Source organism: Photinus pyralis, unplaced genomic scaffold, assembly GCF_008802855.1.
Source record: "Photinus pyralis isolate 1611_PpyrPB1 unplaced genomic scaffold, Ppyr1.3 Ppyr1.4_LG2, whole genome shotgun sequence".
NCBI lineage: Eukaryota > Metazoa > Arthropoda > Insecta > Coleoptera > Lampyridae > Photinus > Photinus pyralis.
The window spans coordinates 50,482,040-50,509,724 of NW_022170403.1; the positions used below are offsets into that span (position 1 = coordinate 50,482,040).

General features: G+C 34.4%; 1 protein-coding gene and 1 long non-coding RNA gene across 2 annotated transcripts; one reads left to right on the forward strand and one right to left on the reverse strand.

Annotated features, from left to right (window-relative positions):
- The first annotated feature begins 1,911 nt into the window (after positions 1–1,911).
- On the forward strand, positions 1,912–26,929 carry LOC116163340 (J domain-containing protein-like). Its single transcript, XM_031477228.1, has 4 exons — positions 1,912–2,235; positions 2,317–2,418; positions 19,509–19,625; positions 25,782–26,929. The coding sequence occupies exons 1-4, from the start codon at positions 2,149–2,151 to the stop codon at positions 25,992–25,994; spliced, it is 519 nt and encodes a 172-aa protein (XP_031333088.1). The 5' UTR covers positions 1,912–2,148; the 3' UTR covers positions 25,995–26,929.
- On the reverse strand, positions 2,733–3,564 carry LOC116163341. The gene is made up of 3 exons (XR_004143725.1): positions 3,436–3,564; positions 3,287–3,381; positions 2,733–3,229 (listed from the first exon to the last, which is right to left on the reverse strand). It is a non-coding gene; the product is annotated as an uncharacterized LOC116163341 (long non-coding RNA).
- Positions 26,930–27,685: the final 756 nt, after the last annotated feature.

Consider the following 27,685-nt stretch of genomic DNA (forward strand, 5'->3'; position numbering starts at 1 on the left):
GGGTTTTTGGTAGAATCACCATCCTGTAGAAGATGTTATAAAGACGATGAGACGGCACACCACATACACCACTGTCCACCCTCCTATCGTAATCCAGAGAATCCTACATGCCTGTAAACAAACTAGGAGTGTACATATACCTACCGGGTCCGTATAATTAACAACTTTAGAGACGGAGCTGCATGATGTGGGGTCGGCGACATCTGGGTGCCATCCCCGAGCGTGGTGTACAACCGTAGAGATTTTTCAGTTTTTTCCTATCTGCTTCTATAGTTTTGGTCCGATTGCTTTCAAATTAGTGCCATCGGAAAGATCTTTTTTTGTAAGGCGCGCGTCTTTGAAGGGTAGTCGACTTCGGGCGCCGAACAGGTATCTTCCGCTGCGAATTTTGTCACGCGGTGTAAAGTTTCTTAAGGGTCGAATCACGGTCTTTCTTTTTCGTGTGTCCAATAGAATCTCGCTATGAGAAGCGCGCTAATAATTGAGTACTATTTTGTGCCCGACAAAATCTTACCGATAGTGAAGTCAAAACTTCAATCGCGAATTACGTGAACGGGATATCGGAAATGGATACCGACAAAGGGAATGTGGTTGCCCCCAACAAGATTTTGCTAGTGGTGGAATCAAAACTGATTAATAGAATACTGATCTGCCTCAAAAATGGGCTAAAAAGAAATTTGAGAAGGGCAATTCTCTGAAGGGAACACATTCGAGACAAAATCTTGTGTACTTATACCTTCTCTTCCCCTTTCAATGAAACAAAGTGCGTTAGGGGATATAGCTTTGTTAAGCGGCAGAGCAAAGCGATGCAAGCTTTTTAGGGGTGTCGATGCTCTCTGCTTGAACTCGATAATTGTCAAACGCTTGGACTGATTCGGTTCAAACTTTGCGCAGTTGACCTTATTGAAAATGGGTGCAATCAAATTACCCCGTATACCGATCTACCACTACCGCGTTTCGTGATCCGGTTTACACGCCGTTTATTTATTTATTCCGTCAAATAGGTAAACCCAAATTGAAAATCAAAATTATCTGGTAAATAAGAAATCGAAAACCTATTATTTTTGGAGTTGCTAACCCGTGCTATTTTAGGAGATGTCAAGATGTTCTAGTTTTTGAAAAAAAAACATTGCTAAACTCTCCTGATTTCCATTACTCAAAATCGAAACCTCTTACGCGAATATCTGATCGCGTCTTGCCATTGACAGGTAGCTATTTCACAGTTTTTCATTTGAATAGTTTCTAGGAATTACCTGGTTACATGTAATAATGCGGTTGATATCTGGATCTGAAAAGAAAAAATTCCCTAATGCGCAATTACCTATTTGAAATTAGAAATTTCATAGTCTAGTGAGTAGGTGGGCATTAAAGCGGTTAATGTAGAGAACCCACAGTTCATAGTAATCGTTTTGATTGCAACTAATTTCAATAATGTTGATAAGCAAGTTAACCGTGAAAGCCTACCAAATGTGTTACGGGCCGACCGACGACGGTCAATTGCTTTTATCACACGCTCTACATTTCATGAAAATATCGAGTTGGAATTTTTTAACAGAATTGGGTGAAAACCTCCACCTTTTTTGCGATATGCTAGCTTCATTTAACTAACACCGAGCATAATTTTTTGAATGACTGCGCTTTAAAAGGAATCGTATTTTTAAACGCAACCCCGTCGCTATGTAAATGAATGTCGAATTTATTTGCAAGCGGGAGCATCGCATAAAGGATTGCAAATCTCGGTAAAATCCTAAAATTTGTTCTAATAGACGCGCTCGAGATGAGGATCATTGATTCTGGGTAGAATATTAAATCGGGTTACCGATGTGCGCAGGTTCATACATTTTATACCAGAGATACCACATTATCTACTCGATTTTTATGTAATTATGATCTTAACCCAGAAATTATAAAACAAAACAACTTTCACTTAACTGAGGAATTGAGTTAGTATACTTGGTGCACTTGCCGACATATGTTTCGTGCACGGATGCGTATGGAAACTCAAGCGATGTAAGTGCCACTGGTTTATAGGTCCCTTGGTTTTCCTGTACGATTTTCACCGGCAGCGTCACAAATTTCCCAGAGTTCGTAGAAGTAACTTGTATTGTCATTGTATCGTTTATTTCGTCAAGTGAAGTGTTAATAATAATGAGTGCTGTAGATCAAATTTTAAATTACCAGCGCAGTGAGGACGAGGATTTTTACGCAATTTTAGGATGTGACGAGAATTCTACGGTAATTTCGCTATTTTCATTAAGTCTGAAAATAATTTTCTTCAGTTTGCGTTTTAAATAAGTCATTTGTGTGCTTTTATAGGTAGATCAAATTACGGCCGAATATAAAGTTCGTGCGCTACAATATCATCCCGACAAAAATGAAGGGAACAAGGAAGCCGAGGAAAAATTTCAAAAATTGCAAGTAAGTACCTCCTCAATTATAATAATCTGCTGAGGTATTGCAAAAATGTACGCCGTAAAGTCGGGATTCTGCTAAATTTGACCGTATTCTCTGGTAGAAGCCACAGGTTGCCAATTAATTTTGTACAGGATATAATTTTAGTGTAGGTATTGGGAGATAAACTAATGAATTTTATTCAATTATGTCGTACCTTCTAAATTACACATTTGCTTGCAGCCCCAGGTCACCTGTTACATTCATACAAATACTGTGACCGCAATTATTTCCGTTGAGTTTTTGTCTTGAAGCAACTTCGTATTTTTTTTTATTGTTGCCTCAGGGACGTAGGATCTGTAGATCAAGGAGGGCATTAAATAAATAGATTTCTCATATCTCGATTTCAGTGAGCGACAGTAAGCAACCTGCCAGCTAGCTCTAATAGACTTTCTTTATTACAATAAACGAAAATACTTTGAAAGGAAACTTAATAACAAAATCAGGCAAAAAAAATTATCGTAACCAAATGGCTCATGAGAACGTAAATTCCAAGATATGATCATATCAGGGTTACACCAAATTCCTTTCCTTTAACGTAAAACACAACTTTTCTACATAGGTAACAATTAAGTAGGTAACAGGTGGAAATCAAATTAAATCTTCTTGGTAAACAAAGGGGACGACACAAACAGATATCTTATCTGGGTGGTAGAGGTTCTGCAACGGCTATGGGCATTTAACTGGCGTTTGACGAGAACGGCGCTCTAATTACGCCCCAAACTAATGACGTGACGTCTGCGTCTTAGTTAAATTGAGTGAGTCCAGAAAAAGAACCCTAAAAGGTATCCAAAAAAAATGTTAATAACCTATTACAGTAGTAGGTGGTAATTACCTCGGTGATCTTGAGGGTTTCCACTCAAAGATTATTAGGAACCTATTTATGTGTGATGAATTGGTTCGCCTAAACAGTTTTGCATGATTGTGTTGCTAAAATGCAAAATTCTAAATTAATTTACATTTTCGGTGATATAAAACACTTACGTGACGTGATTCCAAATAATCCCAAAAAGGAATATTAAAGTAACAATCAAACAGGGTAATTACTTTAATTGGTACAGAAGTCACTGAAATGATCCCAAAATTTTCGGCAATGATTTATTAATCAGTTTGACTTCAAGGAATTCACGTACGCAACATTTATCAAAATTGTTCTCTCTATCAGCGCACATGCAAAATCGTTGTAAGCGAACATAGGCGGGCCATAAAATGGGCATTGTTGGGTTAAAGAGTAATGCTTCTAACCAAAAGATCTTTACGTTTTAACAAACATAATGTAAACCATTGCTCCTATAAACTCTTCCTTAATCCGCCTTGCCCAGAATACATAAACGCGAATATTCTGAGACCAACCTTTAGAAATACTGATGTCTCCATATAACAGCAATTCTTGAAAAATACTACATTTTGTGATTCCAAGGTGCCACTTGGTACAGAACCATTTATGGCCGTTTGCACCGACAAATTAAAGTGGAGGGTAGCTTAAGCGTAGCTTAAAATCCATGACAACCATTGTCTCAATCATCGTTACCATGGATTTTAAGCTCCGCTTAAATTTGTCGGTGCAAACTTGGGTGCAAACGGCGATTAGACGATTTGGCACGAAGAACACGTAACGTTGTTCGTGTGGGTACATTTTAGAGGGGAGTGGGGCCAGTGGGGGTGATTAATTGTAAAATTTTTGAAGAAAAACTAAATATAGCATTGAGGCGAGATCTGGGTGTCTATTTCGTATAATTTTAACCCGAGGATTTCAATGGTAGTAGGAAGTCCGCCAAAAGTCGCCATTTTTAGAAAATGGCCGACTTTTGGTCGAATTGTATTTCTATTTTCTAAGACACGCCGGGGCGTGTAAGGTGTCTAGATTTATGTTTTTGGGGTCAGGGAAATCATTTATGGTAACAAAAACAACCTACGGGCATCGAAAGTGCATGAGAGGCTTCCCTACCAAGCTACCTTAAATCCTGTCCGGAATACATTTCTACCCACACGGAAAATGTCACGTGTTCTTCGGGTCAAATCGTCTATGTCTAAATGGTTCTAAGGAACAGCTGTAGCAAGTGGCACGTTGGTATCACAAAATGCAGTATCTTTTGGTATACCGCTAGTACTACAACATTACGTGCTGATCGAAACTCTTAGAATCCATGTACATTTTAATTTGTTCATTCGATAACGAACCCATTGTCTTTGACTAGAGATATTTCAAGTTTAGTGTTTAGAAATTACCAAATCTGATATCTTGAGGTGATTTTATAATATAAACCTTTTCCAAAGCACCCCTTTAAAAGAATGCATCAACATAATTTCCCAATTCCTTACAATCTCTGCGCTTCCCGATGACATCTGCTCATTCCCTCTGAAAACTTTTCAATCTGTTCGGAACAACGTTTTTTTCTCGTTCAATAAAACTACCTATTCTTAAGTGTCAAGATTACTTGTAGGTAACATCTTTAACCTCTTTTGGATGACGTTTTCATAAAAAAAGCAATTTATGTTCTTTATTGTAAAAATATGTTGTTGTTACTGTAGTCATCTTCAATTCTTACGAGATAATAAGAAAGAACTTACTACTTATGCTGAGTATCCCAATGTCTACAAAAACATGAAACTTTAAATAAAACTAAAACAAGGCTGCAACGGGTTGCATAAGAAGGGGATGAACTTTTCTTCTTTCCGAAATCAAAATTCAAATTTGACAACTGGCTAGCTCTATACGAAATTTTACTATGATTGATTGCTTTATTTTTACCGTATTGCAACCCAGGCCGCAAAAATTTTTTTTTCGGATCCGGCTCGAAGAACGGATTTGCCCGCGAGGCGCCGGTGTTACCTTCCCGATAAGCAGAAAACTTATTTTCCATGTCGAAAATTTCTCGATTTTAGGTAGTGCCATTGGTAGCCACTTGGAGCCAACTTAGGGAAACAAAAAGCGCATTTTGGGTTAGATCGCCGCTAGATAAGTTCGAAATGGCAAAAATACGCAATTTCGATCGGCAAGTGCTAAAACTTTGGGCGTTTTTCGAACGCCTTTCCTAAAAAGTTGACCCAACTTTGAGGGACATCAGCACCGAGTAACCTTTTTTTAACCCTTGTTTCTCTGCTTTCGAATGACACCAAACGAGTGTGGTTGATATCGTCAATTATTTACTCGTCATCTTCATCGGCCTCTCACACAGTACATGATCGGAAATTGAGGAAGAGGTGAAATAAATTGCATCTGAAACTATCAACTGCCGACGTGCCACATTCGACGTCAAAACATTACCGTTCTTCGCCACGGTAGTGTTCTTTAGTTTTGAAACGATCTTTTTCATAATATTCACATTGACCGGTCATTATGAATAATCGCCACCCGTAACATAAATACGCAATAGCAGTTAAACCAGTTTATTAAATAAACTAGACGGGTTCAGGTAGACAAATTTGCAATAAGGCTGACCTGTCAGTCTGCATCATTGATCATCTATTCATCTGTCTGTACCAGGGTCTGTACACTTCCACAAACTTTTTAATACCCTCTATAATATGAAAACGGCTGGACATGTTGGCGAGTTTATATTTTTTAGCGCATTATTGAAAAAAATACGCTATTATATTCGTTATGGCTGGCTGTCCGGCTGTCGGGGTGAGATCTCAACAATTACAATAGACTTCAAATTTTCATTAAAAGCTTTCTGCTATAGTGTAGATGTGCAGGCTCTAGTCTATTTTGAGTTAGATTACTTGTGAGATCGATAATATTTTAAGAAAATAATTTCGATATGGTTTTCGGAGGTGCTATAAGTTTACCGTTAAATAGCGCTACCAGTATAAAAACTTAATTATTTACTTTGTGATTTGTTTTGCAAAATAGACGTACCCGCCATTGAAATTAAATAAAATTAATTATTTAACGCAGCCAAAATGACTCGTGAGATCGATAATTTTAAACTTCGCTAATAGAATACTGACCTGTATTACCAAAAATGCGCTTTAATCATGCATATGCTGATTTACAACTTATTTATTAATAATTCCTTAATCCCACTATAACACACACATGAGACACCTACTAACATATAGATCATAACATCAGCTTAATGACAGCCAAATAAATGTTTACAAATAAACCAGTCGAAAATGGTTTACCAACATATTCCAAGTGACACCTTATTATTTTATTACTTAGGTTTCCACAAGCGTCATTATTCAGATTTTCCTCCGCTTCGTGTGCCTAAACTTTTTGTTTTTTCTACCTTTCCGAAACCCTTCTTTGCGTTCTTTTTCAAGGGATGTTTGTTAACATTATTCGTTCTACAACATAAAATATTTCATCTATCAATAAACAGTGAAACCCAATCCAGAACCAATAACATGCAATTCTATGTGATTTCTGTAGCTCTTTTATAATTTAGTTATTACGTCCAGTCAATCAGTTCTTTACATTTTTATTTTAGATGGAATACTCTGCATGTACTTATTTTATTTTGGGTAGGCTCCTCTAAAAAGGAAACTCACCACAAATTTCATTAAACCTCGTTCGGTTAACTTCTTTGAATGATCTAAATATAGACAAACGCAGTCAATGTGACGTCAATTAATTTGTGATGAACACGCAGGTCCATTATTATTTTAAGGTTATTAAGGACTCCCTTTTTCTTTTTAACTTGTTTTGGAAAACGTATATCGTTTCTGTGGGGTAGTCTGATAGTAATGACGTGTATTTGGTTATAAGTGGAATTGGCCGCAATTTAGTTACATTTTGACAGAAGCATATCTATTATTTATGAAAACTTCTCGTTAGCATTGAATGTAAAAGCATTGATTTTATGCAATGGTAAACGGTAATCGATGATGTAATAACCTATACATCAACATGTAATTGCTAAAACGGGTAATTTCTATTTATTTAAGGAGAAATTGGTCAGACTGAATCCATTTATCCTACTTAATTTGATTAACCTGGGTTGTAGGGAAATTGATGGGAGATAAAAAAATTAAGCTACCTATTCTATGAAATCCTATTACCTATTTAAGAATTATAGTAATATTTGGAACGTCTCCACTCAAGATTGTGAATCTTATAGTTGGTTTACACTGAAACAATAGAAAGAGACGGTTCTACTACGAGCAGCATTTCCAAACGTAGCAGTTTCGAAAATTAGCCTATATCATCATTCATCATTTTCATTCTCAAAATAACGTAATAGGTATAGCCGGCGGGGATGTGGAATATCAATTATCACTGCTGGGATAATTGAAATGAGTTCAAAAACAACTAAGCTTTTGAAAAATGTTACCACTGTATGTATATCCCTATAGCAAATACATATAAGTACCCCGGTAGCTTGACTGTGCCTTTGAGGTATAAATTCCTGTTTTAGATTAAATCTAATTTTTTCATTGTTTTGTGTTGTTGTAACATTATGCAATGGGGTTTTCCGCGTTTTTTCAAAAACCTTGAAAATGAACTCCAAGCACATTAAAAAAATTAGTGGTACATTTTTTTGTCAAGAGAAATCGTTGTGATTAGCAAACACGATTTTAAAATGAACGGCGTTTGAAAAGTTTCGAATGACCGCCACGTTGCTGTGACGTCACTACGCGCGTTGGCGCTCAGCCGTAGCATTGGTTACAATCGATTCAGAGAAAGAAAACGTCGTTTTGACGGAAAAAAGCGTCGAATAATTATTGCATTTGTACCTGAGTGTGATAGCAGAAGTCATCGCGAACCTAATAAATTGTATATAAACGTCCCAACAGGAAATATACGAAAAAAGTTCGACGTGATACCGCGAGTTTGACATCCCATTTGTATTGTTGTGAAGACGATTCTAATTAATTAAAGTACATAATGTCGATTTACTTTCAGTCAGTTATCGACGAAAATCCATCGATATATAATATTGTAATTGTAATTCAGAATATGATTTACTTCGAACTCTGTTCTGGGCATATCTGTGCCCTTACAGCGCACACATTTTTCTCTATTTTCACTTCCACATATCCAACACCCTAATTTTCTCGTTGAAATCCGTAAGGTGCATACTGTATTAGGTACCTACACTATACCTTGCACTATACACACATAACTTGATGTTATACTTCCTATGAACCATAACAGATTTGCTTCTGGGCTTTGACTCCACTCAAACGAGTGGCATGGAAAAACTCACTTTTCGAGAAAAAGGCGGCGACCATTAACACTTCAACCTTTGGCAGACTATCTAACTGCCCCTTTACGAACCAGTCAGAACTCAGTTTATGGCAGATTGCCATAATAAGTCGAATCGAACTCCTATCAGTGTCATGCACTAATATAACTCCCGATCGGCAACCCGCGTAGTGACGTATGCGACGCTCGGCCAATATCGGCATGTCGTCGGTTGCATGACAAAATTTGAAAGTTTTACGATATTATATGTTGTTTATTGACATGCTGCAATTAGGAAAAAAAGTTTTGTATATGAGATGTTTAATTACAGGTTATAAACTTTACAGTAAGACACAAAAAAGTTACAATATTTTTTTTCAGGAAGACCCTATTAACTCGAGATAGAGTGGTTCAGGTTATACCTATAATAGAACTTTAAATGATGTAGCTCAAAAGAAAAATTAATTGTATGGACAAGTACAGATTACCTAGTTATTTATATTACAAGCGCGATGTTCAATCCAGGTTTTTTTTGACATTTGTGAAAAACCTAATTTTTTAAAAAAACACGGAACAATAAACAAGTACAACTATCTTGTCTTCCTCCTACATCGGCTTCTGCTCATTAATACTTGTATCGAGTATACTATCAAGTTCAGACATTGTTAGGTAACAATCAACTGAACCCCGAAAACTGGGGTTGGAAATTAACAGACAATACTTTGGAACCGATTCAAACCATACTCCCACCTGCTCCGAAAAAACTCCTAGACTGCCTATATTTTTTGTAATTGTAAAAAAAGGTTGTAGTACTAAATGTGGCTGTAGAAGAGTAGGGTTGTTGTGTTCACCAGTGTGCACTAATTGTTAAGGCCAATCTTGCTCGAATGCTTAATTGAATCCAATATAGACGAATATTCATCTGATATCGATGAAGAGATAGCTGATTGATCTTCAGTTGAACAATTTATGAACATCCAGCAAGAAGAAGAAATCGAAGAAGCCATGACCGAAGACTGTAGTAAATACAGCATTTTCCCATAAAACTCCGTCATAACGGATCGTGGAGTAGACCTACCGGAGAAATCACGTTAAAAAACGCACCCAGTGCCACTACCTCACAGGTGGTGTGAAAATGTGTGCATATCATGTAGAAAGTAACTCCAACTTTAAGAATCGCGATTTCTTAGGAATGGTGATTCTTAGGAAAAAAATGGCGAGTACTATTTTTGTACATAATTTTTTGTCGAAAATATACAGTGTGTAAAGCGATCTATGAAAAAAATTTATTCTTCATGATATTTTTTGCTTCCTTTTTGAAAGTACCAATAACGTTTCGATTGTTTGTGGTTTGATAACAATACGCTATCTTGATTATAATGTAGAATGATAACTTTCAATAAAAAAAATTAATTTTATTATTTTTCCAGATTTCTATAAATAAATTTTAGATTATCGAAACGTTATTGGTACTTTCAAAGCAAGCAAAAAATATCAAAAAAAAATTCCCTCTTGTATACCCCATCGCTTTACACACTGTATGTTTAATAGAAGCTACCGGTTTCGAGAAAAATCAAAAAAAAATTTGCGCCTTTGAGCTTGAATAATTTTTTTTAGCACACATAGGATCTCTGGGGACCTTTGTCATTTTATTTCTACTGGTCTCTACCAAAATTCAGCTCCTTTAATTAAATGTGACCATGAGAACCGTACTTTTAATAACGTGTTACGCAATCGTTAGAATCCTTTAGTAAATTGCCAATTAAAAGTATATTTTCAAAGTATTTCAGTTAATTAATTAACACTGTTGATTATTTTTGTCACAATTTAGTATAACAGAAGTATAAGTGCAGATCTTAGATAATGTGGTTCCTTTTTTGTGTGTCATGTTATCCTTTAGCTGACATATACTGGCAATAACGTCGTGATTTTATTTGTTTTACTCAAATTTATTTTTATAGTTGGTTATGGTATTATGTGTACAATCATTGAATAAAAAAAGTGTTTTTACACTGTAGGTGTAATAGTATAATCATAGTGGAATAGCAGAATTGTGCATTACCGTGAAAAAATGTATTGTATGAATACAATAGTAATTTTAGATATTTCGACCAATTAAAATTTTGGTTATTTTATAATGCTCAGCTCAGCAAGCTTCGTCTATTTTGGCAAAAAGGAAATATGTTACAGTTAGTTTTGCGAATGGAGACCAAGGTAGATGGTGAAGGATATTGACGCAAGCCTAATGCGTGCCTATTTTTTGAAAAGATAAGTTTTATTGCTGTTTATTTTAATTGAAGGCTTACTTATTGTTCAGGCTTAAAGCTTGTGGTCTATGTATTATACCATTAAAAGCACGCCACGGGTATTTTAAAATGCAAAAAATTAGTATTTTTAAAACGTCCAAATAATCATTATGCACCATGGAAGTCCAGAATTTTGACGATGGAAAATGTCGAAATTGCTTTAGGCACTTCGTCAACGAGAAAATTATTACATTACAATGTGATAATCTGTTTAGTTTCACAGAATAACCATATTGCAGCGCATTATATAAACGAAAGGACGTACTTGGCTTTGATCTGCAATTAACCCTCTGTGTGTACATATTAAATGAAATTTCTGATAGGAAAACATCAGATGTTTATACAGTTTCCGAAAGGTTATACATGAAACGTTTAATATGCGTCAGATAATGAGACGGTTACGTTCCTTTGTGGTCAAATGCAAGCGCAGGAGCCTTTCATCCAAAGGGGAAACGCTACTTTGTTTGCTAAATATATTATTACTTATTCTATTTCGCAGGTATTAATATGCATGGAGCAAGCGTCGTTTAAATGTAAAATGCAAGGAAGGCAATTAGACCAGCTTAACTTTATGCAACCAAACTAAACCAGGCCCTCCAGCTCTACTGAATGAGTTGCAAATTAGGATGGGAAAGTTCAAACGATTGGATTGTTTTCTAAAGTGTGCCAATAAAGTCCCCAAGACTTGTCAAAAACAAGGACCTGTATAGTACCTACTCCTAGCATAATATATTATAAATTGGGACGAAATTGATTAGCAAAATCTTAAAGTGAAACTAAAGGATCTTAATTTAGTGGCTCCAGCAGACTCGATTACTTCCAAATTCTTCAGCGAACTTCCTTTTTGCCGATTAAAGGATTCAATTACTCTGCTGATTACGTCGCGGGCTTGATTTTCCTCTCGCGATTTATATTAGGACTTTTGAAACAATTATTACGTCAATTAGATCTTTAGATTATAAAGTAATGATACAATTTATACACGTATTTGTGTTCAAGTGGGGACAGAAAACATACAAATACTCAAGGTGAATTGAAAAATAAAAATATCTAAAGATTTTAACAAGTTAAAAAGTCTGATAGGCCATCACTATAGACTTAAGCACGTTTATGATGTGGCACATCAGTAGCTTTCAGGGTAAGTAACGCAAGAATAACTTGTAATTAGTCCGTTGGTGGAAAACCAACTTTCGAAAATTCCAAAGAATTAACTATACAGATTTGCACACCTGACAATTCTTGGGCACGAAAAGAAAAATCTGATATGAAAACTATCCGGGTCGCAAAATGGATTCGAATAAACCCACAATTAATTGAATAACAATGACAAAAATTTGTTCCGAAACACACATGAAAAAATCAAATCAAAATCCTTGAAAGAAAGAAAGGCTTATGTTTGAGTTATTACTCCACACGCAAGCGGTCGACAATTAAAATAAGAAATCTTATAATTACTTACAGATTTTTTCTTCATAAACAACTCACACACAAACCCTGGCAGCTTTAAGCTTCACTTTGTTTTATAGCAGAGAATTAGATAACAAGCGAAACTGGTTTGATGAATAAGATGACAAATTTTCGGTGACTGTTCGGACGGTAGAAACTTTGAACTTTAATAAGAAGAGAACCTCAACAAAAAGCTCGCGGTGCACTACTACTGCTTGTTTTTTCAATCCGACAAAACTTTTTCTTAATCGGACAACACCCGTTAAATTTCCACACCACATATTAATTGCAAATTATAACGAAAAATTACGCACCTACCAAATTTCTAAAAGGATAAACAAACACAAATTCAAATCAAACGAGCTAACTTTGTGTTTATCTCGAAAATAATCCCCCAGGTTTCCTTAATCAATTGAAATAGTGGATGTGATATAAAAATGAAAATGATAAATTATGAACTTCGGCAATGACCTTCAGTTTTCAAATTAAGCGATGCAGAAATAACTCGACAGTACAAAACTGATGCTGAAAACCCGAAGGCTCTACGGTATTCTTTTATCTAGATATCGATAGGTTTGTAAAATGCACTCGAACGAGCGGACAAAAGGCCGTTGTGTATGACTTGACCGACTTTTTCGGTAGCGATTAGACTAAGCGATGCAGGAATATCTTGATAGTACGAATAGAATGCTGAAAACCAGATATCCCATTGGAGAGATCTCAATCGATTTATAAAAAGCTTAAAAGGCGCTCGAAAAACTATTTGAGAATAAAAAATGCGCTAAAAGTTGTATGTCATGCAAATTATAATTCTAGAAGGGACGGTTCCAGTTATTTTTAAAACTTTTTTGGCTAGTTTCAATTACTTCAGCATTTTGCGAGACGTTGAAGGCTCAACTGTAATGAAATTTCAGTTTCTTGTACTGGGCAGTAGGAAGGCGTAGGTAACAGATAATGGATTCACAAGCGTAACATTCGTTTTCACTTTCACATGAAAAATTAGTAGGAAAAACTTACATACGAGTACCTAATGCTCAAATTTATGGAAAAAGTGTCCAAAGTTGACTACAACAGTTTCTTGTCGTAATCATCAGATTCAGAAGAAAATTACTTTGCCCAGCCACAATTTTTGATGGTGCACCACGTATCATGTGCAAAAGTTTCGAAATCGATAGACATTATAATTTTCGAGTTTTGATTCCTACCAAACATGAGGAAGTGGATAATTTTTTACAAAAATTCGTTAGAATGCGGCAATAAAGAAAGGTGTTGAATTGTACGAGATATGAATTGAAAAATACTCCACCCCAACCATGTTCATAAAAGCCGTGTAAGTTCAAGAGCAGGCGAACGTAATCTTGGAGCAACTCATTTTTCAACTTTAACTTTGCAATTTGCACACAAGACAAATGTATCGACGCTTAAATCATAACGTCCATTAAATAATGAGTTATTGGTAAACATCTAAAATGGTTTCAGTGTGTCAATTAGGTAGGGGTCATTACATTCACTTGTACAATCTATTTCTGTATAGTTGTTGTTAAACACTTAAAGCTGTTTGCGTCAATTGCAAAATGCACTAAATTACCCCAACGTGATTGGCGATTTATATATTTTTATCACACGAAATACGAAGGCTATTTTAAAACGCTTTGAGATCATCCTTCTCGGAATTTCTTAATTTTAATGTTTGATGGTAAGCTTGCAAATGCGTTGGCTACTTACTTCTATTTGCAAAATCTAAATCGTTCAAGCTTGACGATGCATAAACGCATTGCACATAAAGCAATATTTACATGATTTATTACCTCATTTACGGTCCCATTTATTTAACTCTTGATCATAAAGGATTCTCATCGAATGGACGCAATTTCAAGAAACACTTGGTTTTCTTCTATCCATTCAAAATGATGATCAAAGTCAGGAGAATACCGAAATATTAATCTTTATTGACAGAAAAGCGTTTCTTCTGTTCCCAAACTGGATTCGTGATTATGTGAAAGTTATGACCAATTATGAAATTTACAAAACTAAAGTTTGAAGTTGTAACTTCAACAATTCGCGATTGCTTGCATGAAGGCATACGCCTTGAAACACTCGTTTCCGCATCAGTTTTATTGACTTCGATTTTCTTGGTATGTAAATATAGGTACGTCTGTTTTTTATAATTTCAAATTATAAAAATATTGAAATCTGTAAAAAAAAACCAGGGTCCAAATTCTCGACAGAATAGCTCTCTAGCTCAGAGTCGTATACGTCCTTTATTTATTTTAACGAAATCAAAATAACCGTTTTTTCGAAAAAAATATCTTTGTTTTTTAAATGTGAGATTTATTTTTCCGTTTTTTTTTGTAAAAAATGAGCATAATTTTTGTAGGTTGTCCACAAAAGAAAGTTTTTTGAAAAATTTAATAAAAATTTTGCTTTGCTATTTGAAAAAAAGTTTGATTTGTTGCCAGACAAAGTACCTTTTTGACGCTGTCAGTGGCAACGAGGGCTTTGTATGCGCTGCCAATGCCAACGCACATGATTTCTAAAATGTCAAACTTTTGTGTTATGAAATGAGTTGAAAATGTCATGTTTTCGTTTGAGGAAAAATAACTCTTTTAGAATAAGAAAATTGTCTATCTGTAGATCAATTGCTTGAGAGGCATTCGAATGTATAAAATCATGCCCAACTCAGGCAATGATGACCTATAACGCGCTGGAAGGACCTAGAAACCAGTTAAATGAGCCTTGCAACAATATTTTAAAAAAAAATGGAAAACCCTATCTTTTTTTTTCGTGGTGACTTTTTGAACACTTAGCAGGCTCTGAAACACATTAGACGGAACTGAGACTTACCGTAACCTTCCAGGCCATTTCCAGGGCTCCATTGGCATTTTCAAAGCATTGTATCGTATAATCCTACAGACTTTCGGAGTGGTTTCTAGAGTTTTCCAGTCTCGGACCAGAAGTATGTAAGCTTTACCAGGACATCATGCTTTCTTATGTCCTGCCAGAGCTTTCTAAGTTTATATATGGTCTAGCGCGCGCTTGAAACGCACATTAAATTTTCGGAAAAATGCAATCCAAGGCTCTACGAGCTAAAAAGTTTTGGAAGTTCCATACTCGAAATCCCTTAGCAACATGCTAGACGATTCTAGAGCTTCCTTTCACATTCCGTATGCACTAAGATCATTTTTTAAGCTCTTCATTACTATACAGGCTGATTCAAATTCGAGGGCGACCATGGGGATCTCAGGAACTGTAAGAGATAGGTAGGTCGTTTAAATTTGGCAAAGTTGCCTATTTTGATGCTTAACAAAATGCAGTTTTGAAACTTGAAAATTCCGACTACTTTCGGAGATATCCGGAAAAAACGATATGTTGCAAAATCGTTTTTATTTTTTACTGATGTTATCTAAACAATTTTTTCAAATTAAATAGCACATTATTATGAGCACTTTTTCCCCTCTACAAGATGCTAGTTTTAAATTTTAAATCCGACGTTTCGTCTCCGGTTAACCATCATCAACTTTGTTTTTATTATGGAAGATATTTTTACTTTTCGTGGCATTTGATAGATAATTTTTTTCTGATTTCAAAAATGTAAACATCACAATTTTTTAATATTGCTAAAATATCTTCTTTTTTGTCTAGAAAATTTTGGCTTGGGTAGTGTACGTACATAGTTTCTTGCGTTTTTACAAATTAATAACACTATTTCTGATTAAAAGATGTTTACATTTTGAAATCAGAGACAAATGCTTTATCAAATGACATAAAAAGTAAAAATGACTTCCATAAGAAAAAACAAAGTTGATGTTGGTTCACTTTACACAAAACGTCCAAAATAAAATTTAAAAGTGGAATCTTATAGAGGGAAAAAAATGGCCGTAATAATGTGTCATTTATTTCGAAATATCTTTTTAAATAACTTCAGTAAAAAATAAAAACGATTTTACAAAATTTGGTTTTTTCAATTTCAAAACTGCATTTTGTTAAGGATGAAAATACGTAACTTTGCCAAATTTAAATAGATTTCCAGGAATCAGGATCAGGAATTGATAATTCATAATAATAAATTACGACGCGTCGACTTTTAGTTAAACAATTTTGGGAAAACTTCAATGCTTTTAGTATTTTGCATATTAAGGTCTTTTTGAAATGTATTGAATCGCTTAATACCGTGAAACCGATACATTCCCAGAAAAATCTGTAAATTCCTAAATTCGTCTGACGTAAATTCTTTTCCAAGACCTAGCAACTCTTTCGAATTTGTAGATACACGCGAGGATACACGTGTAAAATAGTTGAAGCTGAAAATTAATAAAAAGAATAACTTGTATGTCCTTTCTACACCTCCGTACTTTTCCTATCCGAATCCCAGATCAAAAGTTTGCGTCAAATTAAACCCTATTAAATTACAGTTTTTTGAATTTTACCCTTTTGTAACAGGGGTTAGATTTCAGGGTGGGGAACTTCCTGATCGCTTTATTAAGTTTTACTTTTTACAGGAATGTTCGTTTTCTGCCAAAAATGTGTCCACGGCTACCACAACTTCACTGACATACTTGAATACCACTTCCTTAGTAAAATGGATTTATTTGGATCCAACCTGAAAATTTAAAAATTGATCCTTTGACAACACTGATGGCAAATCAATACACAAAATCAAAAATATTGATATATATATATATTGAAATTTAAATCAATCGATCAGTTTCGGCCTTCATTTACAGCCCTCCAAAGCTTCATCGAAAGATCCAATGTCCCAAAATGTTACTGCCATATCAGTGGCTTCTGTCTATTTTACTGGTAAACAACTGCCTTAAATGAACAATAGAAGTATAGAAATATATAGGAAAAGAAATTGAAAGCTCAAAATTTACATATTTAACTCAGTTAGAAGATTTGCGGTACTTAATATTGAATTTAAATGGAAAACTTATTACCTTCTTGGTTACAAGGAAAAATTTCTTTTAAAATATTCAGACAGGTAGTAATGATAATAATAATATAATAAACTTTTTAACGCCGTTAGATTACAATAGGTAACATTGGCGCGTCAATAACAACATACTTTTTATTTGGATTTTCAACTGTGACCCGTGGCGCATATGCAAAAATTTATTTTGGCCCCTTGGAAAACAAGGTTGCCTGTCCTACACCTTGGGAATAGGGGAAAGTTATCGCTTCTGATTAGGACCTGTTCGTGCGCTTTTTTTCACATTTAGAGGTAAACGAATTTTATGTACGTCATTAGATTTACCACATTCGTTTTCTGGAACTCATGTCGCATAGAAGCATAAATACACGTAAATAATTATTACGTTCAAAAATAAAGTATCGATGTGTAACTAATAGATGAGATGTCGGTTTAGTTTTTAATGCATTGTTTGTGCCACAGTATAATTGAATACCGTGAGTTTGACAGGGGTTAACTTTTATGTCGACAGAAAATAATTATCCTGATTAAAAGAGTAGAAATACGTTTACCCGTTCTAACAAAAGAATATAACACATTTACTTGGTCTTTTTGCTGTTGTTCGACGTCAAAACAGCACAGCTGCATAAATTAATTTAAGTTAAAAAAAGTTTAATTAACTTCTCTTTGTTTTGTTGCGTCTCTGCTACATAATGAACAACTGATTTACGTATTTGTATCCTAACACATCCTAAAGCTAGGATTAATAGGGAAATCATATGGTCTAACTATATATATCTAAACCTATACAGGACGGCGCGTTTAAAACTATTGACCTTAACACGAAAGCAAAGGCGATTTTATTTGACATATCAGATACAAGCTCTTGTATTTATTTAACATTCTTAATTTGCACTGCAATTACTTAAGCTGACGCGTCTATAAAACTGGTGAAAATGATCATAAAAGTTTGTCCCGAGTGAGTTCACTACGAATGTGTTAAGAGAGAAATCAGGCCAGCATATATTACTCTTACCTCTTGAACGCATCGTCCATATTTAACTAAAGCACATGATTGAAATTTCTTGCTTGTCACTTCTTATTGTCTTATATACTGCTATGTGCAATTGCAAACGATCACTGAACCACCCACCAACACCTATCCAGCTAGCTCAATTAAACACACGTACCTACTAACAAAATCTTTTTTTAATTCTTTCTGTAAATTCAAAAGATTCCATTGGCCTGCATCTATCCTTTGTTTGAAGTTTTTATTTTATTTTCCTTTATTTTTAAAATTTCTTATCTTATCTCCTGGGTCGTAATTCGGTTTCCATTAAACACAACATAGAACATTTACAGATGAAACAAAATTATTCGACAAAATCAAACAATCAAGCTGAAATAAAAATAGGCACTCAGTGCCGAAGTACAAATACCACGCACCAATCACGATCGATTGAAACAATGAATGAATAGTTTTTCTTATTTTAACCATCGAGTGAATTAGCTTTCACGAGATGGTTGGTTTCCCTTTATCGTTGTGCATATTACAAAACTTTATTTTATCACAGAAATCATATAAATCACTGAAAAGCTTCTGAATTTGATTTAGACGTCAAAAATAGCACTTACAAGGTATGTTTGGAAAGAAACAAGATTTCACGTGAAATCTGAGCATACAACAAAAAATAGTGATTTGCGGTTTAAAGCAATAAAGTCGCTAGCTACTTCGGGCATTTTTTCACATTTTCTAATTAGTACCTACCGTAATCCTTTTCCAGAAACTTCTAACTAAACTTATTCTTTTGCAGATTTTTGCTATTGTATCAAAATTATGCACTGACAGAAATATCTAAAAATTCGATTTTGCGACATATCTAGTTATCTACGCACTTTTTCTGAAAGACAATTAAATTTGATCTCGGAAGACTGCAATACTTCCGAGAAACATCCGAAAAAAACACCCTGCAGAATACATACATTGTCCAACATTTACCGCAAGGATCTTAAAAATTCGTTTTACGACCAATAGACAAGTTGTTGAAGATAAGGTGTAATGATGGATTTTATTACCTCTAAATTAGAGGGTGTCCAAATAAATCTTTTAAGACGAGTACTTATATTAACTACAAAGTAAAATTTCATACCAGACGAATCTTTAATAACCGCTCTCACTCAGGAAGTTAAACTGTTACAAACTAATAAAGTTGTGAAATTTCCACTAAATTACTTTTTAATGAGATTTCCTTGATTTCAGGAAGCTAAAGACACTCTCTGTGATCCTTCGAAGAAGCTGAATTACGACAAATGGAGGAACAGCGGAATTTCTATCAGCTATAAACAATGGTTAGGAATGAAAGAGCACGTTCATCAGGTAGGTAATCGTTTTTTATTACACTTTCGAAAGCTATTTTCCAGCAGTTTTACTATTATTATTAGTTCAAATCGAAATATTTGCCTGTGAAATAAGAAGTTGAGACAATTCTACAATATTCGACTATTCAGACGTGAATGTTGATCATCAGGGTAACAATCGACCTGTCTCACAGAGGTAATTATTTGAGCTCCACGTAACCCACAGGATTAAACAGAGCATAGTTCCTTCGCAAAATTTAGTTCTCCGCTAATTGTGGTATTTAATCCCTTAGTACATTATGTAATAAAATAAGAATATTATTATCGACAGTAATATATTAAGTGCAACATTAACCATCCCTGAAGTATACCTACGGAGCGCGTTAACGTCTCATCCATCACGGAATTTGACAATTTTTGTTAAATTCAGAGCAAAATGGAAAGATACAGGAAAATTAGAAAATACGGTATTATTTTGTTACATTTCTCAATTCTGGTTAAAATTAACATCTGATCACCTCTCTCACAAGTTGAGATGAAATCTATTTCCTATTGGAACATGTCGGTATACCTACTGATGCGCATACTACTAAACTAATGACCTAATTTACAAATGTAATAGGTTTAAGGGATACTTTTAATTTGCAGGGATTTTTATCGCACGTCACTGATGATAGACCATGATCTTGTACATACAAATATATAATGGTGTGCATAATGCAAGATTAATAATTTACTTATCTGGTTATCACTGTTTTTATTGAACAAACATCGTTACTACTCGTACTTCATTGGGGCTTATTAAAGAAATGCGTTCTTTTATTGGGAATGTTATCGTTATTTCAATATCCCTTTGGCGGCCAGAAAATAAGTGCATTAATAACATATTGCAATAAAATTAATCCTACAATAAAATAATGAACTTACGAGTCAATACTCAAATGACTGTAATTCTTTCTTGATCAACTGGGCTGAATTCTACACTTGAAATCACCTGCACCTTTTCCGTGAACAGGCCTATCTCATAATATGAATTTTACCCCCGAACATACAAATATCCTATGTTCAATTCTTAAATACACAAATCAAAAAACGCATGATTTTTGCCCAAAAATGAGGGAAGTTACCAGATTATAGTAACTTTAATGTTAGCGATTGCAGATATCTGTCAAGTATTTGAAATTTGAATTTTCTTTTCCTAATAAATGAAATATACAGGGTGGTGACTTGCGTAACGCAACATAGGGATTTCAATGTAAAACTCATAATATGCGATTATTGGCTCCCCAAATTATTTTAGAGCAAAAATTAATAAAATTATCTTATTTTCTTTATGCATTTGCATTATAATTTTCCGACTGGCATTCTTTCCTTCATCTGTTAACAGTAGGTATCAAACGAACCTTCTACCATTTCTACACTCCCTCCACTCTTCTACCTTCCATTCGCACAAAAATAATTCCAATTCAGATAAACCGCACAACACAACACCTAACTAGTATTTTTACTCTTTTCTTTATTGAAGTTAACTGTCAAATAAATTTTCCTTGAGATCATACCATAAATTCCTCTCCACGTTATCGAGTGTTAAAAATAATTGCTGTGTTAACCACCTGATCGCCCAGTATGACCCACCTAAAAACACAAATTACTGAAAATTACTTCAAAAGGCCACCAAAACCTAGGTTTACAAACAAAATTTAATTACGTTTATTTTTACAAACAATTTTATATAGCATACTCGGCTTGCCCAAATTAGACAAGACTAAATTTACTGGGTTCGTAAACACAAAATTTAACAGCAACAGCACACAACGTACTTAATTCTAAAATTAAACCCAAATACTACCTAAATTAAATATACCCTCAACAATTTCAATGTTCATCAATACCCGCAAATCTTCCGTAAACTCACTATTTTCCCGTCTTATAACACTTGTCTTATCACATAAAACTATTTGATAATAACTATTTGCAGGTGTAATAAGTACATTAATTACTTTCATCGCCTTAGGACATTAGATAAAAGTTCCTGCTTGATATGTTATATGGCTTGGTCAGCCAGTATTTTTGTGATAATTTTCAGGTAATCAATTAATACGGGATGCAAATAGCACCCTGTTACATATTATTCGTATAAGTTTCATTTCCTGCTCGTTTTAGTGTAACTTGACTCCAGATTGTGCTGAAGTTTATGTAACACTTGGGAGAACAAACGCCTACTTACTTATATGTGCAAATTGGAGGAAAAGTTTTGTGGAAAGCTATAAGGTGTCATCTGTTTGGCGTTACAAAATTAAACTTTACACTTGATTTAATACAAACAGTTTGAATGTAATATTTTTCGCAGTTCTAATGTAGGTGACGTAGATACTTTTAAATTTGTATACCTTTTTACTAGAAACGAAAGAGGAGAACATCTATAGAGCTAGCAGATGTAATAATAAAATTAATTAATTTTGATCGAGCAACCTCCTATTTTTTAGGCATCTGTCTCAGGTAATACCTAACAAGTATGTACCTAACTAGCACTATAAATGCAGCTCTCCCTACGGTCGTGCTGCAAACAAAGTGCTCATGCGGGAAAATTAACTTACCGAACTAGCTGAAAAAAAACAAAATATTCCGATTTCCAAAAGACGTGCCTTCAAAATTATTTCACATTAATATTCAATGATTTCCTAGAGACGAGTTATAATAAAACCAGCTGCCGTAGGCCTTCATTAGTATTACCAAATACCTTAATATAATAATACAGGAATCTTGACAGTTGACGGTATTAAACGGTATTAAAGAGTAAAACCGCGCCGTCCCTTTACTGAGCAAAAAATTAAAAAAGAAACTCCCATTTTAAGACGTTTACGTACAAATGAGACATTTTCAGCTGTTCATTTATTTTAAATACGTACTAGCAAATGTTTATGGACAGGTACTCAGAGGAGGAGTCTACCAACTTTTTACTGTTATTTTGTATCTGTTTTTTTTTTTCATGATTTCGAAGAATTGATTTTTTTGGCGTGAATTAACATACAAAAGATTCTACGTTGGTTGGGTGTAACAATATTTTTTAAAGAGTTCGTTTTTTTGGCACGCTAGAATTACCTTTAGAGCTGTCTCAAAAGAAAACCAACCGACCAAATTATTTATAATGTTACTGTTGTCAATATCTCACAAAGGAATTCTATGCGGGTTACTTTCAAGTTTTTGTAACATTTCGTGGGACGGTAACGATTGTCACAAAACACAACCCTGCCCTTTTACTCATTACCAGTGGCAACGCAATACAGAGGGTTGACACCACCCACTTCTAAGAAAAAGCTCACGACAACCTCTTCGTTGTTCGAACTTACGAAATCGAAAAGGGTTTGAAAATAATCAGGCTGACAATTTTGCCGTAGAATTAGGAGGTTGCAACCCATTTTGTCATTGTGTTGCGAGTGTTTATTATTCAAAAGCGTTAGTGACTGTATTACCACGATACTTACGTTAGTAAATAAACAAATTTGAACTTTTTATACAAATCCAAACCTACTAAATAATAAATTTAAAATAAATTCCCTTACTAATGCAATATGGAATGGGTGGTACTTGGTAACTTTATCGTCACAATAAAATCATTCCACGTAAGTAACATAAAGACTCCGCATTTCTGGTAATATTGAATTTTCAATTGGACATCAGATACGATGTATTTTGAGAGTAAAATGGAATCATACTTGAAATACAATACTACACGTAAAACTAAACTAAGGATTGTAAATATCAGAAAAAGTGAATAGAGTAAGAGCAGATATTGGTTTATTATTATTCTCTAGTATAAAATTCTAGCACAACACATATTGTTCATTCTGAATTAACAGCGTCACTGTATAACTTATTCGGTTAAACAAATCACAGTGGCTCTTTGAGAAAAATTTTACAGATAAAATTTCTTTATGTGAAATTCGTGTGTGATTGAGTGGTGTGTTGGTGTTTTAGAAACATTAGCAGTACGCCCACCTAAACCCACTTACAAAAAGGTATTAAACCGCCAACGTGCCATTTATTTACACCACCTGCGTCACTTCGAAAGCACCTTAAAATAAAAGTAAACCAGTAAATTGCAAGGCTGCGTGTTCGATAAAGTATCCAACTTTTTCATTGCACAGCAATTCTCATCCCGCCAACGAAAATGTAATTATTTCTTCTTATTCTTTCAATTAACAATTTACGTTAAGTAATATTCAAAAAAGTGATAAAGAGCGTATCCGCCTTTTAGTACTGTATATTAAACATAAGATCGATAGGTTCTATGACTGATACATCGAATGTAAAAAGATACGCGGATTATCATTTTGCCTGGATTAAGAGTATGTCGTTTCTCCTTTCTAAACAATAATCAAATAGACAGTATAGGAAAGTTGTATGTAACAGGTGCTTCAACCATTTTTCAACAGATCTTCTCCTTTAGAAACATACTGTACTAATCAAATAAATGAATGCGCTGTTAGGAAGTCTATTGAAGCAGAACAGTATTTTCGTTTCCAAGACAAAATGCCATTTGTAATTTATGCCGATTTAGAAAGTATTACAGAAAAGTGCAGAAATTTTTCATTCTAAACATATACCGTTCGGCATTGCTTATTATTTATAGTGTTCATATAATGATCCTTTATCACGATTTAAGTGCTATAGGGGCAATGATTCCATACATTTGTTAAGGAACACTATAGAATTGCACAGTGAGCTAATGAAATCATCAATAACATAATTATTTGTATGGAAAATTTAACTCCTAGTCAGTTTCAACATTTTCTAAATGCGAAAATTTATCACATTTGTCTGAAACTATTTACAGAATTTTACAAGGTTGACATCATAACCACTTTACAGGTAAATATCAAAGACCATCACATTCGGAATGTAATCTAAAGTACACCGATTCTCATATGACACCTGTTGTCTACCACAACTGATCGGGTTATGATTCACATTTCATTATTAGAACATTGGTTACTACAATTCTTGGTCGTGCAAGTCGAGGTGCAAGTATACCTACTAATTTACGTAAGCTTTGTGGGAAGAGGGTCTTTTGGTAAAATTGAACATGAATCGCAATCCAATATATCACCAACCCCTTTCAAATAGTCTTCTAGGACTAATATATTCATAACTAATGATTGGAACCCCACCATGCAGCATAAACATCTTTCATTCAGCTTCGTGGCATATAGATGAAAATTACATTACAGAATTGCGCACTATGAAATTGCTGTATATGTTTTTTCCGAAGAATTAACTATGAAATTATTAAAACCACCTTTCAAGTAGTTAATTATGTTCCGAAATTCACTTTTGAACTTGCTGATTGTATACTAAAAACCAGAACATTCCAATACGGGAGGTGGCGATCATAGAAAAATGTATTTTTAAACAACACTTAACGTTCGTTTCGTTGGTCAGCTTCTGCTCAATTAACAAAATTGCCAAGTTGGTTCAGATAAAGCAACAACTTTGTTTCAAATGTTTCAAATTACTTACATAGTTAATAGTATATTATATACCGCGGGACTGAAGTAGTACTTTTAATCCCGAAGGTAAAGTTTATGGCCCGACCGAAGGGAGGGCCATAATTTACCTGAGGGATTAAGACCACTACTTCAGTCGCAAGGTATATACGATATTTTTCGTACTTCCGAAACTGAAACACTTAATCTGTATGGAGTTAGAGAACGCGTTTTTTCAAAAAATCGCTGCTCAACAAGTTACCATAGGAACTGTCATTGCCAGTGTCATAATTTTGATGGTGGGTGACAAAGGTGTATTTGATATTGATAAAAAGCAGCCAAAGTAGGTAAAGAATTGATACCACCGAAATCCAAAAAACTGTATGAACAGCAGTACGATGCGTTTAAGAAGTAGTGGCGCATACAAAATGTGGAACAACCTACTGAAATTGTTTTGTTAGTAATTTCATCCTTCCGGGATTTTCGCAAAATTTAATCCCGGCGGTACAAAAAGTGACACTTCAGTACTTGCCATAATGGAGTGAAGTTGTCACTTTAGTCTCGGAAGTACGAAAAAAATATTATTATAAGGAAAAACATCTTCACAAGATTACTACGATTTTTAGCTCATGTTGAACTTTAATAAGTCTGTGTTTAAATAACTATACTCAAACCTTTTGTTTTTATAGTCTATGCATTGGAGCACGCCAAAGACCAAGGATCGTATGTTACCAGATTCAGGTGGATCTTCTGGCCCATCCAGTTTGGGAACCGGCATAAGTCCCGCGCATCGTCGAGCTTCTGAAGGGGGTGCTAATTTACATTACGGCGGCCGAACCTCCGCATGGGGTAATGAAGCGCCAAGTGAGATCGTTAACAAGTTCAGAAATTACGAAATTTAATTCACCTCCTTTAGTCAATTATACTATAACTACACGTCCATTTTGTCTAAATGTGTGTACCCGTATTTATATTAAGTGGTCTTATACTACCTAATTCTTGTTTATATAAATTCATTTATTGTATTTTTCTAAAGAAAAATACCGTTAAACAATGCAGGGTCGAAGTGGACCACATATATGAATAGATGATACAAATGGTAATTATGCCTACTTATAAGAAATTAACAAAATTGAAATTTATCATATTATTATTATATGAATATTACAAGAATTGGAAAGATAATATACTTTTATATTGTTCTGTTTTGTAGTACCTATCTACAACTATATTTATTGCGTTGGATAATGTTTAAGTAGTTTCTAGTTGTTCCCCCCTCTGATAAATGTTAATTTGTTAGCTTAAATGGTATTGGTCTTCTGTGTTAAAATAATATACTTAGGGTACCTAATCACTAATTTTAAGAAAAATGATTACTACTATAAATGTGATATTAGTTTTCATACCTAACAAGTATTTGGAAGATATAGGTTAGTCAGAATAGAGGATTTAGGTAGGTCTACCTAGAATGGGAAGAACACAGGTTACGCATTTTTATCGCACTAGCTTTTACCAAAACGTATTAATTTCATTTCTTTATTACAATAGCGTTAAAAAGATTTTGTTTAATTGTTGTGAGTACCTATTCAGTGTTACTGTTGTGTTTATTGTCTTTGTCCTAGCCACTAAGGTATAGCGATTGTAATATGTTATATGATTATTGTGTATTAACGTATAAGTGCTAGAGAAATTTATAATTTATGTTAAAAAGAGTAGCAATCGTAATAGATCGAGTTTTAATCAATTAATGTTATATAAATGTAGCGTTCTAATATTGTGGCCGTGAACACATCATATCTGTAACGTGAAGAAATAAATTATATCTTCCTTAATCAGATTTTTTTAAAGTTGGTTTTCAATTAACCAAGTAATAAAGTTACCTCCTTGCTTCCTAAAAATGGATGTGAATTTGCAGTTCTTTTGGAAGTCATTTCCCTAACAATCAGAAAGGTTTTTTTAAATTAATTAATTGGTTTATTTACTTATTTGAATAGTCTTTAGAGGGAAGTACCAAAATTGAGAGTTTTTTCTCGACTATCCAATATAGGAGAAGGTACTGAACCTGAATTTCAAGTTTGTTGCCTTGCAGCACAGATTTAGAGTATTTAAATCTGTGCTTGCAGCATGCATGCGTGATGCGGCCTGCTTCACAGCAGTAAACGCAATCTTTCCACTTTTTTTAGTTTAGTAGACAATGTGCTTTTCGAAGGTCTACAATCTAGCCTACAACATTTAAATCGATAACATTTCCTATAAAATACATCAGCCGCGTTGGTTTTCCGATAAGCGGTACGGTGCTAGAGCGCACTGAAAACCACAATTTTTTTCGTTCGTAAAAAAATATCTACCCCTACAACGTTAATAACAGGTAGCCCAGAGTACCTTATAAGCAGTTGTTTATATACCAAGGCAAGGTATTAAGGACCACAGTTTCGTGATAGATACTTATGTTAAGGAAGGCCACTTTTTCCGTTCGTCCGTCACTTATACAGTTTTCAAGATAGGTATTTAGTTCGGATTTTTTTGCACTTATGTTTGATTCATTTGCAACAGCAGCAATGTAGAAAAATATCAATTAGAATGGCAGCAATAG